The 14,344-nt window shown below is 36.2% G+C and overlaps 1 protein-coding gene across 6 annotated transcripts in view; it reads right to left on the bottom strand.

Annotated features, from left to right (window-relative positions):
• PLXDC2 (plexin domain containing 2) overlaps positions 1-14,344 on the bottom strand; it is a 421,308-nt gene that overhangs the window by 219,067 nt on the left and 187,897 nt on the right. For all 6 annotated transcript variants that reach the window (XM_082385510.1, XM_082385512.1, XM_082385511.1 and 3 more), the window contains one exon: positions 11,644-11,790. In XM_082385510.1, coding sequence (XP_082241636.1) covers positions 11,644-11,790 — 147 coding nt within the window. The remainder of the gene's footprint in view (positions 1-11,643; positions 11,791-14,344) is intronic.

The raw sequence follows: 14,344 nt of genomic DNA, 5'->3' as shown, positions 1-14,344 counted from the left end.
AATAGATGGAACTTTATTTTTAAATTTTCAAAGATTCTTTTCTAATTTTTGAATGATCTAGCATGGTTTTAGAGTCAGACAGACTTGAAATTACATCCCAGCTTTGGTACTTTGTAGCTGTGTGATTTCATAAATCATTTAACCTCTTTAAGGCACAGTTTGCTCATCTGTAGTCAACACATTTCTTTAAAGGGTTATTTTAAGGATCAAATGACCAAATGACACCTGGACCTTCATAAGCACTGAGTCAATATTAGATTATGTACCTGAAGGCGTCTAGCATAGCAATAGTTCCTTAAAACTCATTTCCTAAATAAAAATAGCTCCCTGTTTGACTCCTAATAAGTAGATGGAAATGATTTGATATATGTTGTTTCTAAAGTCAATGCAGGCATATTGCTTTTCTAATAGAATCATATGACAATTAGATATTATGTTCCTCAGCAACGTTATGATGTTTTCAGTTTTGTTATATTGAAATAATCATAACTACTGTATTTACTGGTGTTAGGAGAATGAAATTAGCATTTAATATATCAGACATTATGCTAAGTATTTGCCTGCATTTAGCAAGTATGAATGCTAAAATTAGGTGAAAGTATGACAAGAAACAGGATGTTGGTATGCACAAAGTGTCTTCCCAAAAGATACTAGATAATTACCAAAGGAAAAATAGTAAGTTTACAGTGAAGAAACAAAATCTGGCAGACATCACCTTAAGCAGGTGATCAAAGTTAACATCACCAGTAAGGAGACATATTGACATCACGGACCTCCTGATGTGATGCATGATGAAGGACAAAATATCATTCCTCTAGTACTCTTGCCAAAAATAGAGACCTGTGTTTAATCATGAAGAAGCAGTAGACAAACCCCAAATCAGGATCATTGTACAAAACAACTGGCAAAGACTCTTCAAAATGTCAAGTTCATGAAAGATAAAGAAAGATGCAGAACCTGTCATAGGCTGGAGGAGACGAGACTAGATTTGATAAATAAATGCAATGTAGGTCCTAGATTGGTTTCCGGATAGGAAAAAAGATGGTTTGGGGACAATTCACAAAATGTGAATAAGGCCTATAGATTCATTAAGAGTATCACACCAACATTAATTTCTTGGTATTGATAATCGTACCATGAGTATGTAAGGTGTTAATATTTGGGGAAGCACGGTGAAAGCTATATGGGAACCCTCTCAATAATTTTTCCAAGTTTATTTATAAGCCTGAAAGTATTCCAAAACAAAACTCTAGAAGGACAAGTAATAAGTTCAAACCACCAGTAGTAGTAGAGCCAGGATTTCAATCCAATATGCTTGACTCCAAAACTCCTGAGTCTTGACCACGATATCATTCTATCTCCCTTCTTTTACACTAGGTGATCCTTTTCCTACCTATTAACAAACTTTCTATAGCTGTGTTTTCTACCTGATACTCTTAACATTGTCAGTGACTCACGTTTTTGTTCTCAGTAGACATAACTTAATTTTCTTTAAAATTTAATAACAATGAAAATAGCTAGAAAGCTCCCAGGTGCCTGAGGCAAAAGCCACACACAAAAAAATCTGAGGAAGGTACAGAGCAGTCTTCTCACATGAAATGCACCAAATCACAGGGACTAGTGCCATGCTGGGGGGAGCTGTAGTGAGCTGCACACCACTGAGGTCTGATGGCAACACGGTGGGTCCCTTCTCACCAGATAATGGGTACAGCCTGAACTACTCTTTTTTGCTCATTTGAGGATCAGATGCTTCCATTTCTTCTCCTCCAAGGATAGATCTAAGGGCCTATTTTCTAAACTTACAGAACATTTATTTATTTATTTTTTTTCCAATTGTCAATGGTAATGGCCTTTCACTGGTTTATTCACCTATTTAACAAATATATTCACTTATAAAAGTAACATAAACCGAAAGATAGTAGAATGATAGAAATATGAGTATATATATGTATATGTATGTAGATACAGATAGAAAAATTTAAATCAGTAAGTTTCCACCACAAGCAACTACTAAAGAGAGAAAATGTACTATGCAGAGGCATTTCCATGTGGTTGACAGAAGTGCAAGCTTCTTTTGGTATACCCTAAAGTAAGACCCTGCTTCTAGGCCATAAATGAGCTGAGTATATTCCAGAAATAAAATAACTGCAGTGGGCAGGATGACTCGAAACAGTTTTACCATGTAGGATTTTTACAAAATGCAATTTTAAACAAACTCTCACACTCCGGGAGGAGTGAACAGGACATGGGTCTTTAATCCAGTGACTGAAAACACTGGAAACCTAATTAAAATATCAAAATGTCCATGGAAAGGGGCTAATCAATATGCAAATATACAGGGAAGGGAGTGGCTCCTTTTAGAAATAAAGTCCATCAACTGAATTGATTTTCTGAGTTAGAAATTCTAACTGCTTCAGCACTTTTTTCATAACAGAACTGAGAACTTAATTAACCCTGCATATTGAATGACACTCTGCGTGGGACTACAGGTAAATTAGAAAACAAAATGTAAACATTTTGCACTTACCTGATGCTTGCTCATATGAACTTGAGATTAAGTGAATTATCATCATATCTTTCGATCTCTCCCATTGCATGCTTCCCAGAAACACTTGGCTTACAGTAGCTTACCTATACTTGCATGTTTTGAGAATCACTTAAATTAATGTGACTATTTACCATTCAGGCAGAGTGCAGAACATAAGTCTGTTCAAGGGCACAGAAAGTAAAACAGGATTTTATAAAGAAGCCCAGGGAGGGCAGGTAGGGGAAGGGGAGAACCAGACGTCACTTCTGAATTTTTCATGCTGCTCTAGGAACAAGGCAGTGATTCTACCAGGCTTCTCAAACCTGAGTGTGCAGGGCAATCACTTAGGGTTCTTGTTTAAAATAGATTCTGATTCAGTAGGTCTTGGGGGGAAGGGAGCTAAAATTCTCCATTTCTAACAAGCTCCCAGAGCTACTGAGACTGCCCCAGGAATCCCACTTGGAGTGGTCAAGGCTTTATGTCATATAAATGGTCTTTGAAACTCTAAAACAGTGCTGTAAGGAAGCTTTGACAAGCGTGAAATGGGTTAAAAGGATAAATAGACTTGATTCCGGATAACATCATCTCACTTCATCTGTTAGCACTCAATTGACCTGAAATTTTCCATTTAAGGAAGTAAAGGATAGAGGTACCTCCTAGCCCAGCACCTTTAAAGCAATGATTTGCAAAACCTCTTTGCAGCCCCGGTACACCTGAGGGCAATGACACTGGTTACTTCCTTGACCAGAGACTTGGACAGGGAAGGAAAAGTATTCCTATGAGTTCATCCTTGACAGTTTGAAAATGCCCTCCCTTGCCTCCGTTGATTATAATCTGTCCTCCCTTCTTTCCTGTCACTGGAAAATGACTGTTTTAAAGTTAAAATGCTCACATGACGATAGTTAGTATCGATCTTAACAGAAATCTATAGAGCTGTAGTAGCCAGGGTTTCAACATTGTACAAATGTGAAATCATTCCATTCTAGTAACAGCCTTAGAAAGTAGGTACTATTGTCATTCCCATTTTACAGCTGAGGAAAGTGGTTAACAGAGAGTAAATAACAGACTTCAAGTCACCCAGCTTATAGTTGGCAGAAGTGGGGACTCACATCCAGGCAGCCTGTTTCTAAGTCCACATGCTTAAACACTATATCAAGGTGCCCCTCAACTGACATTGAAACAGCACGTAAAACATTGACCAGCTTAAATTGGTTTTGTTCCCTTAAATCAGGTTGTTGATTAATCAAACCTGGAGTTATTTTACAGAGACAGCAGTGCGCATGTGCAAGACAGGAACCCAGGCCTCCAGGCTGACCCTGGAACTTAGACTCTTCAGTCTACAGAACTCAAAGAATAGAAATGCTTCCACTGGTGCCCTTTACGGAGTGAGAAGTCCTTCAATAAGGAAAATCCAGCGCCCAGCAGCACAAGTAACTTGAGACTAGTCAATCAGCTTCCAAGTTTGAAATTCCCCTAACCCCTTAAATTTCGCCCCAAACTTGGATCTGAGACAGATTTGAGCCCTGCCTGCCTCCCTGCCAGTCAACCTCGCAATAAAGCTGTTTCCTTTCTCAAACAAAGGTGTCACGGTATTGGCTTCTATGCACATCAGGCAGGGAGTCCTTGCTTGGTAACAGTGTGTTAAGATTTGGAATTCAGTGCTGGCAGAGCTCCTGGGAAGGGTGATTAAATCATTCAAAACTTGACTACAGGTTGAAATCAAAATTTAGGCCAAGTCCAATTTTAACTCTTCAACCTCCTCTGCTAACATCTCCTCTTTTATTTTTTTTTTTAACTTTTTACTTGGAAATAATTTCAAATTAAAGTTACAAGAATAATCCAAAGAGTCGCCCCCACATCATTTATGCAGATTCACCAGTTTTTAACATTTTGCCACAGTTGGCAATTTTTGGATTTTTCAAAAGCTAAGTAAATTGATGCCTCTGAACACAGCTTCCAAGAGCTGCTCCTTTATCCACCCCACCCATATCTACAGTTTGCTCTGCAGGGATCAGGACTCAGGTGCCTAAACTCAGCCTATTTATCAGGAGCAAAACTTAACTTCGCATTTCTTCTCAGAGTGGCTGCATAACAAGAAATTCCTGGCAATTTATCTTTAATTGAGAGTGGCTAAAAGTGTTCTACTTCTGGTCCCACTGGAGTGGAACAGAGCACCTTCAGTGAAAAAAGGATGAGACACCTACTTTCTGGGGCTGGAATTCCAGGCACAGCAGAAGTTCTGATGGGAAGGCAATTTATAAACAAACCATGTGAGACCTTGACTGTTTTGCCTAGAATAATCAACCACCACCTAAGTCACAGGCTATAATTTAGTAAGAAGAAACAGACAAAAAAAAAGATATTGAAAATAGGTATAAAATATATTTTTAAAAGATACTAAAATACTAGCTTGTTCAGGAAATCTCAATTCCAAAATGTCTTAAGTCTTTCATCTTCTACAATTGAAGATTTTTCACAAGAATTATACCTACTTGCCTTTAGTTATATTTACCCTTAAGGAACATTATAGTCCATCTATATTTTGCTAATTCTTCTGTGCTACGAAGCATTTTCCTTGCAAAAGAGTCCTGTGAAAGCTTTATCATTTACTAACTTGAGGATGAGAATATGTTTTACACTCATGTTATCTAAAATTAACCCTTGTTAAGTCTTCATGGGGTCCTAGAGAGATCTCGGAAAGGATGATTAAAAACAGGTCTGAGAAGAGAATCTAGGATGAAAGACAGGAGTAAATGGATTTATTCATTCCACCTGAGACATGGCTGCCTCGCTGCAGGGTCCCTTTTTAGCAGCCGTTACAATTATAAAAGATTAATGTGAAACCTTCCAAGGGGGTTTTAACAGATAACCTCAACTATTCATCTCACTTGTGACTTTAAAAAGAGGAGTAGAGGACTACCCTGGTGGTGCAGTGGTTAAGAATCCGCCTGCCAATGCAGGGGACACGGGTTCGATATCTGGTCCAGGAAGATCCCACATGTCGCGGGGCAACTAAGCCCGTGCGCCACAGCTACTGAGCCCCCGCGCTTAGAGCCTATGCTCTGAAACAACAGAAGCCACCGCAATGAGAAGCCCGCGCGTATGGCAACGAAGAATAGCTGCTCGCCGCAACTAGGGAAAGCCCATGCACAGCAACGAAGACCCAACGCAAACAAAACAAACAAACAAAAAAAGCCGAGTAGATATTTATCTATCTAGGATTTTTTTACAGCCATCATTGGTAACAGAGAATGTATGATTACTTCCTATGACTCTAACTTTATATAAAGAATGGTGCCTGTCCTCTACTAAAGACACAATATTGGAGAAATGAGATTAAATTGAACTGGAATATGATGAATTCAAGTATGATTTTTAAAAAGAAGGTGTGTTCTTGCTTTGGAAAACTAAGGTTTGTAATATGCGTAAAAATTGAACACTGTACTTCGCAAGGCCACTATCTTCAAGAATTTCCAAAGTCCCTTCCATGTCTAAAATATTAGATGGGAATGTTCAACCTGTGTCATTAATGCCATTGGTGGAAGAGGGACTACATCCTTCCTTGTCCACTTTGAGGGACGTGGACCAGCTTACACGCCTGGCATGCAGAGGAGCTCAGTTCCTCTGAGCTCATGTTGATTCTATGGAATGGAACAAAAGAAGGCCTTTCTTTTCCATAAAAGGCCCTCAAATAATACGTGCTTCAGGATATTCTCAAAGTTGATAAATGATTTCAGTATGATAATAATAGTAAAATGAATTAATTAAACCAAAATTAAGGTCGACACATGCAGCCACAACTCATCCCAGTCTGTTATTAAACCAGAGGAAAATCCCGTAAATGAAGACAAGTGAGTCCAGGTTGATGAATTGTGTATGTCTTACTTGAAATGAAACAACTCATAAGACAGAATGCAGCAAGTGTATTCAACCAGTCAAAAAATAAAAAAAAAATAAAAGCAACTTATTGTTAGACACTGCGAACAGGACTCAGGCAAAAATATGTGGTCTAGATAATAGCCCAATAGAGATAGCAAATTAAATTGCCTTTTGAGTTAATCGTTTAGAAAAATAAGCACTTATCAACAGATTTTCTGATGCGCAGAAAAAATGAAATTGTGCAATATGAGAGAACAGTTGACTAAAGTCACCACAGGCATCCAGATATAGCTCTCTCAATACCAACATTATGGAAATGTAAGAGCAATGGAAATGCTAGTCGAAATGATGTTATTTTCCTTGGGAAAAAGAAAATACCTCCAGAAAGCCTAATTTTTGTTTAATGAAGTTTTCTGTATATATTTGAGTCGTCTGAGGATCCCCACCGACAACAGTCCAATTTTTAAATTTTAAAACAGTCCACCATCAAAAACTATACCAGTTTCATCAAAAACCTTACCCGCTCTATGACAGAGACACAGGAGAGCAGCACTTCATTTTGCTAGTGTTTCTTATACAAAGAATCAATCTTCTTACTAACATATAGAAAGATAATTAAAAAAAAATTCTTTTTTAAAGCCAGGGTATGTTTATGTCTGGCAAAAAGCACACTGGCAATTTCTTGGCAGAAAATTATATAGAGATATTATATAGATATAAATATATAGATATATATCTGTCTATAAAAAGAGACTCTTAGAGATTACTTAGGAATTAACTTACTTGGGGGTTACTATTTTATGTTGTAAAGAATTAGGACTCTCAAAAAACAATGCCTTACTACCTCATTGTTATTTTCAGCATCCTTTCACATCTCATTTTTATTCTTTTTCTTTTTTTAAAATTTATTTATTTTTGGCTGCTTTGGTTCTTCGTTGCTGCGCGCGGGCTTTCTCTATTTGCGGTGAGCGGAGGCTACTCTTTGTTGTGGTGCGTGGGCTTCTCATTGCGGTGGCTTCTCCTGTTGCGGAGCACGGGCTCTAGGCGTGCGGGCTTCAGTAGTTGTGGCGCATGGGCTCAGTAGTTGTGGTGCACAGGCTTAGTTGCTCCGCAGCATGTGGGATCTTCCCGGACCAGGGCTCAAACCCGTGTCCCTGCATTGGCAGGCGGACCAGGGAAGCCCCATTTTTATTCTTGAAGTAGCAGCGGAAGGTTGTCAAGGCAGGCATTTTCCCCTTCATTCCAGGTTATAAAATTGAGGTCCAAGAGGCCAGAATCTGAGAAAATGAGTTTTGGAGCCAAGGTCTCACAACTTCTATAACCCCAGACTCCTTCTACTGGGACAGTGGTACTTCTCCAGAAGTTGTGAATCAGAATTTCATAAACTGTGGTTTCAAAAGACAAAATAATTCTAATTTGTCTGGTTGTTGAATCAAACTGTGTGTCCAGCAATAACTAAAATATATGGATCTAACAGTACATAAGAAAATCTCAAAATTGTGGCATTTGAAGGTCCTCATAGAAGGAAAAATAAGTCTGGACTGGTTCCTAGGTTTGTAGTTAGAAACTTCTAGATCTGCAATCTGATAACTGTGTAGTTTGAATAAGGAACAAAAAACCCAAATAAATACCAGTATTTGAATGTAAGGGGCTTGGCTCTTTGCTTGTCATATGATAGGGAATCCTACAAAATTTTCACTTTTCTTTATCTATGAAGACATGCTCCTTCCTTTAATGTGTCCAACTGTAAAACTAGGTTTTAACATCTGTTTTTACTGCAAATATGGTTTAAGAAATGTTATTTAAACCAAAAAGAACAATGGAGAGATTTAAACAAAAAGGACAACGGGGAGATCTGAAGGAACATGTGATGAAATTACCATATACATGTGTGTGGGTGTATATATATATATATATATATATATATATATATATATATATAATATAAATACTAATCATTTTACTTTACATTATAAAAGGAAAGAGAAATCAGTGTGTTTTGGCATGTGAAAAATGTGAATTAAATTACTTCTAAGTTTTACTCTGCTCTGACAGTATATTATTGTGGATGGGAGAAAAGGGAAAACTCTTACTCTATTTCCACATTCCTCCTTTTCTAGAAAATTAATCTAAGATTACAAAATACTGTTTGGACCACATTTACAAATGATGGTGGTGAAGGGGAAAATATTTCTTTAAAAAATTATGTTTCCAGGTCAGACACTCCCGTATCTTCCTCTGACCCATTCTGAGGAAGCTGGGAAAGGGGAGGGAAACTATATCTTCAGGAAATCCAATCTTCAGCTTTCTCACTTCCTTTCCTGTTTGCCCAGGGCTAGGTTAGTTAACCGACTGTCCCCTGAGTCTTACCCTAGGCTAGATCTTTCTATTCTCTTTTTTGTCTAATTTGTTGACAGAAAGGATGCCCTTGGGTATGAAAATTACATCAGTTGCTGGTAAGATTTAAGAAACCCCCCTCTTCCCTTAGGGCTTAAAGTTAAATCCTGTTTCCAGCCAAATTACCAGAGAGCTTTGCATCAAGGATTTTGATGATTATGATTTCAGGGAACCTAATCAGTGAAGTGAGTCATTGTTTCCCGCTTGCCATTATCCCTTGTGGTTAAGCCTCTCAATAGTATCACAGCGGGGAGAGTAGCTGTGGCCAGGTGCCTATGCTGTGTGTGGAGAGGGGCAGGAGGAAGAGGGTATCGTTGGGCCCCTGGCCGTAACAATACCTTAACACTACAATTCTGTCATCACCTCTAAAACCTGGTTCTACTCCAAGGGTGGCATAATAGAAATGGAGACAAGAGAACAAGGCAGGATTGGAAAGATGGGGAGGCCAACTGAAGAAATATTAAAAAATGGATCACTCTCTACAATTTGGAAATCTTCAAACTAATATTCAACAATCATACTTATGAAAGAATGTACAAAATTTTTATAAAATATTCTAGTAAGTAAATTTATAAGTTCCAAGGTATAAAACTCCTGAAATGAAGGAGTCCAAGTGGCAAATTTTTCCAAAAATAAGTAACTAAGTAATATTGTCAATTCTATTGTTGTAAATGGAAATTGTGTACCTGTGAGCATGTATGTGTGTGTGTGTGTGTGTGTGTGTGTATGTATGTTCTGTTGGTGGTGATAGAGAAAGTGGGTACAGGACCAATTTCTAACACTAAGAAATACTTGACAGTGGCTTAGATTCTCATGGAAAACCAATGCAGAGTAGCTAAAATAAAGGTTTCTATCAGTGATATATATTTAAAAATCAATGCATGGAGCACCAGATAAGTTACAAGCTCAAGCTCAAGCTCAAGTCTTTCCATTTGTGTTTAAGCCAACCTTTGGTGTTGAAAGCAACAAACAATGACACTCTCAAAGTCACAATGATAAAAAAATGGATCTTTATATCATCATAATATATCTTGAGACTATCAGAGAGCTGTTACAAGGCAGCCAAGCAAACCCTATTCCAAAGAGAAACCAATCTTCTTTGAGGAAAGGCAGGACACATGAACTGCCTCCCCTGTGGGAGAGCACAAGAGAAAGTGTAAGAAGAAATCAGCTAATATTTTAACTGATGAACTTCTTTCTCTGCTTACAGATATCACCCACAGTGGCCGACACCAGAACTGGGCCAATTCATGGACTCTCAATGTGGATACGCAAACGTTCAAACTCTTACAAAGTATATTTTACACTATTAGGGACTGCAATATAGTGGGAAGATTGTCAAATGCAATACATTTCTGAAAAAACATGGTCCTAATCTAATCTTTCTCATTTTCTCTTCTTTTGAAGATCTGTTCTAAGCCAGACAGTGAATCATTTCTGAATCTGTCATCTTCTCTGAGACTGCTTGAATATGGAAAGGAAAAGGGATGATGGAATTCAGCAAGGGGAAGTGGCTACTTCGTTTGCTTCTCAGCCTCAATGAATCATGATGGTGAATTATAATTTCCATTTTAACTGTTAGAAGTCAATCTCCTGACATAGGAACATCTACACATATACAATGAAGGCTGTTGGCCAAAATTTTTGATATTTTACATTTATCAAATCAATGCCTCTTTAAATCAGATTGGCCGTTACTCTATTAGTTCTATCTTTGTATCAATAATGGCAATAGCCCTTGAAATGTTAAAGTTATTTTGTTTTCTCTTTATGTCATGATAAACTGAACAAGATATGGCTTCACTGATAGTAAGATCACCACTATAATCCATGGCAACAAAACCAAATAACTTTTAAAATGTTAAATCAGGCATCATCTTTGATAAAGTGATTATCAAAGAACATTCTGTGAACCAAGTGTGATAACTTTTACACATGCATTTTGAATGGGGAATTGACTGCCTAGGTTAACACCTGAGTCACAGAACTTACTAGCAGGAGACCCTTAGGCTGATTTTTCCAAGATTAAGTTCTCTTATCTTCAATACCTAGATGGTTATAATATTTAAATCATAGAATTGTTGTGAAGATTGAAAAAGCTAATCCATGAAAGCATTCAACTTGACACATAGAACACGATATCAGTGACCATGTAAGCTAAGTGAGGCCTGTATTCATATCTCCTGTCATCCCCCGTATATAGATTCAGAAACTGTGCCTCAGAATAGTTAAATTGTTTGTTTAAGGAACCACCACTGGTAAATGATTTAAACTCAGACTTAAAATATGTTTGGAGTCTTCTAGATTTAATTATTTTCTTTTATATTAAATTTCTTCACATAATTATTTTCTTTTATATTAAATTTTTTCACATAAATCCATAATTTGAGCTACATGTGTTATCTGAATTGTGAATGTTTCTGGTTAAATCTTTTTCAGACCAAGGGTAATAAACTCATGTAAAATGGAAGGTAGCAAATTAATGTAATTTTAAAAAAATGTTCTCTAAATGCATGGATTACATGCATGTTCTCTAATTACATGAAAACTGAAAATCATCCAAGATAAATCACAACTTTAAATTGAATATGCAACACATCATACTTACTGGAGAAGTTAATGGTTAATTAAATTAATTAATTAATGGTTAATTTAATGGTGGCTTCTCAAAATAATTCTTTATCATTTTCTATAACGTCTTATATGCAGTTATTAATCTAAACTGCAATTGCAGAACTAAATATACTTGAAAAGTGATCACAACAATGTTAATATGTCAATTAAAGCAAAATTTTTTTCACAGAAGAAGAAAAAGAAACTCAAAATGTCAAAGCACTTACTGCAGCTTGTCGATGAGTATTGGACAGTATTCCATGAATCTTCACTTTGTCCTTTTCCATTTGGTCTATGTTCACCCACAAATCCCGGCTGGCAGAATCAGATGGACCATATATCCGAGATATATAGTAATTATGATCTGTGTCCTCCTATAATAATAAAGAATAATGCACATCAAGGACACGGACAGTACAGATGGACCTTGAGGGTATTGTGCTAAGTGAAATAAGTCAGATGGAGAAAGATAAATACCGAGTGATATCCCTTATATGCGGAATCTAAAAAAGCCAAACTCATGGAAACAGATTAGAATGGTGGTGACCAGGGGCTGGAAGGGGGTGAAATGGGGAGATGTTGGTCAAAATGTACACACTTCCAGTTATAAGACGATTAAGTTCTGGGGTTCTAAGTTTAAGATTATAGATCTTAAATGTTCTCACCACAAAAATGAAATGATAATAATGTGACGTGATGGAGATGTTAACTGATGCTATGGTGGCTAGCTTTTACAGTATATAAGTGTATCAAGTCAACGTGTTGTACTCCTTAAACTTACACAATGATACATATCAATTATATCTCAATAAAGGTAGGAAAAAAAGAGAAGCATTTATTTTTTTCAGTGACTACTCAGTACTAGCTAAATTTGCCTAAAGCATTCTAATTTCTATTTTAGAAGGTAAAAAAGTATATTTTACTTTTGACTATGGCTTCTTGAAATTTCTCCATTTTATCAGTTTATTTTGCTTTTTCCCTAGAGTTGTGTAAATATTTTTTTTTTACCCTAAAAATGAGAGTGTGTCAGAATTGTGGCAAGCAAAGATAGAGGTAATCATACGTGGTTCTTGTTATAAGCTTTGTGTTGATACTGACTGCTATTTAAAACAATACCTCTAAGATGAATCTACTTGTAGCATTTTTTTTCTTTTTCAGGTGAATTCAGAGTGCAACATTTAATGGACGTTTTTTCACATCAGTTACATTTTTGTAATACCTTTATTGTCCTAGGATCAAAAAATGTTTTTTCTTCCTTCTGACCCCCTTTTTACGAGAAGCCTTTAAATCATTATATATCAAACTTATATAATTCAGAGTTACACAGAGTTTCATTAAAAAGAAGGTAAAAGCCCTCAAAAGAAAAAAAAGAACAAAGGTGTTCCTAAAATTCATAAAAGAACAAACAAAAAAAACAAAAATGATCCTATTGAAATTAGGAGTGTTAGTATTCTTCAAAATAGCCAAATGAGTTAAATAACCTCTAAGGAAAGTGAATTAGATTTTAAAAATATAAAAGTAATAAGCTTCTTTAAAATAAACTGTTATATAGACAAAACTTAAAGGCAAATGAACAATCTGTGTACAATAGTCTTTTCTAAAACAGTAATGTTAGGGCTCTCTCTAATTGCTGCTGCCCAAACAAAAAATGTCCCTTTTGGAACTAGTATTTTCTGAAAGCCTGAACTGTAATTACTATTGAGTGACAACAAATTCAAACTTCTCCTTTTAAACTAGGGTTATATTAGGCACTGCTTTCATTTAATGGTCCTAGAAATTGAGATAATACATCTTTCCCCTATAATTTGGGTTGTTAAATTCTACTTTTATTTAAATTCTCATTATTGATATCAACATGGTACCTGTCACAAAACCTTTATTTTTCAGGTTTCTCACTCAATGAAGAGATTTAAATGTTTTAAAAAGCAATTTTGCTGAGGAACACCCAGAAAATCACATGATTCTTGACTAATCTGAATCACAATTAGTTTTTTATGTTGTTGGTTGTTTGTTTTATCATGAAATGTAAATGTGCTTATCAGTTTGAGAAGTCACTAAACAGAATGTATTTAAAAATATTCAGGTATATGTAAGATTAATGTTTAGTGAATGGAGGGTCTATGATTTGAATAATAAATTTTTGGATGGAATTTCATCTAATGCATTTATTATTTAAGTGCTAATTAAATAAAATATAATTATTCTTGAAATCCAGTCAAAATAAGAATACCATGTACCTTTTCACAAGTCATCACATATATATATATATATATATATATATATATATATATATATATATATATATATATATATATATATAGGACTACATGAAGGAAAGGAATATTCTAAACAATATTCTAAATAGATTTTGCTTCATGACTAAAAGAAGAAATATGACCCCAAATGTACATCTTGAGAAAAGATGTTGATTAAATGTTAACAGTAAATTAAAAAAAAAAAAATCCTATATCTCCAATTAAACTCTAGGTATCATGTACAAATTACAAGTATACCCACGATGAAAGATAAGAGAGTTCTGCAGAGAAAAAAGAGAAAAGGAGATACCAAAAAAGGAGTAGGAATAAGATTCTATGAAACTCAAGAGAGCTTCTATCCTAATGATTTTCCAGCCCTCCCTTCCAGAACGTGATGACACTGGTTGCTTGGGTTCTAGGAGAGTAACAAGCATTGTGGTTGTGCCTTCAACTCCTTCCTATTGTCTGGTGCTTCACCATTGGAAGCTTTCAGTGGTAAGTACCCTCCTTGACACTGGGCACAAGCCATTCTACACGTGTCACTCCACTGGCAACAATGGTTGGTGGGCATGATGAGCACATAACCTAAGAAGGACCAATTAGTGAGTCATCTTGGAGATTAGGTAGAGAGGAGATAATTTCCCTGATTCTGATTGCTGAGATGTGTAGATAT

Source organism: Balaenoptera borealis (genome assembly GCF_965194805.1).
Source record: "Balaenoptera borealis genome assembly, chromosome: 3".
Taxonomy (NCBI): domain Eukaryota; kingdom Metazoa; phylum Chordata; class Mammalia; order Artiodactyla; family Balaenopteridae; genus Balaenoptera; species Balaenoptera borealis.
The sequence above is the reverse complement of the archived record's forward strand: the minus strand, read 5'-3'. Positions and strand labels throughout refer to the sequence as shown.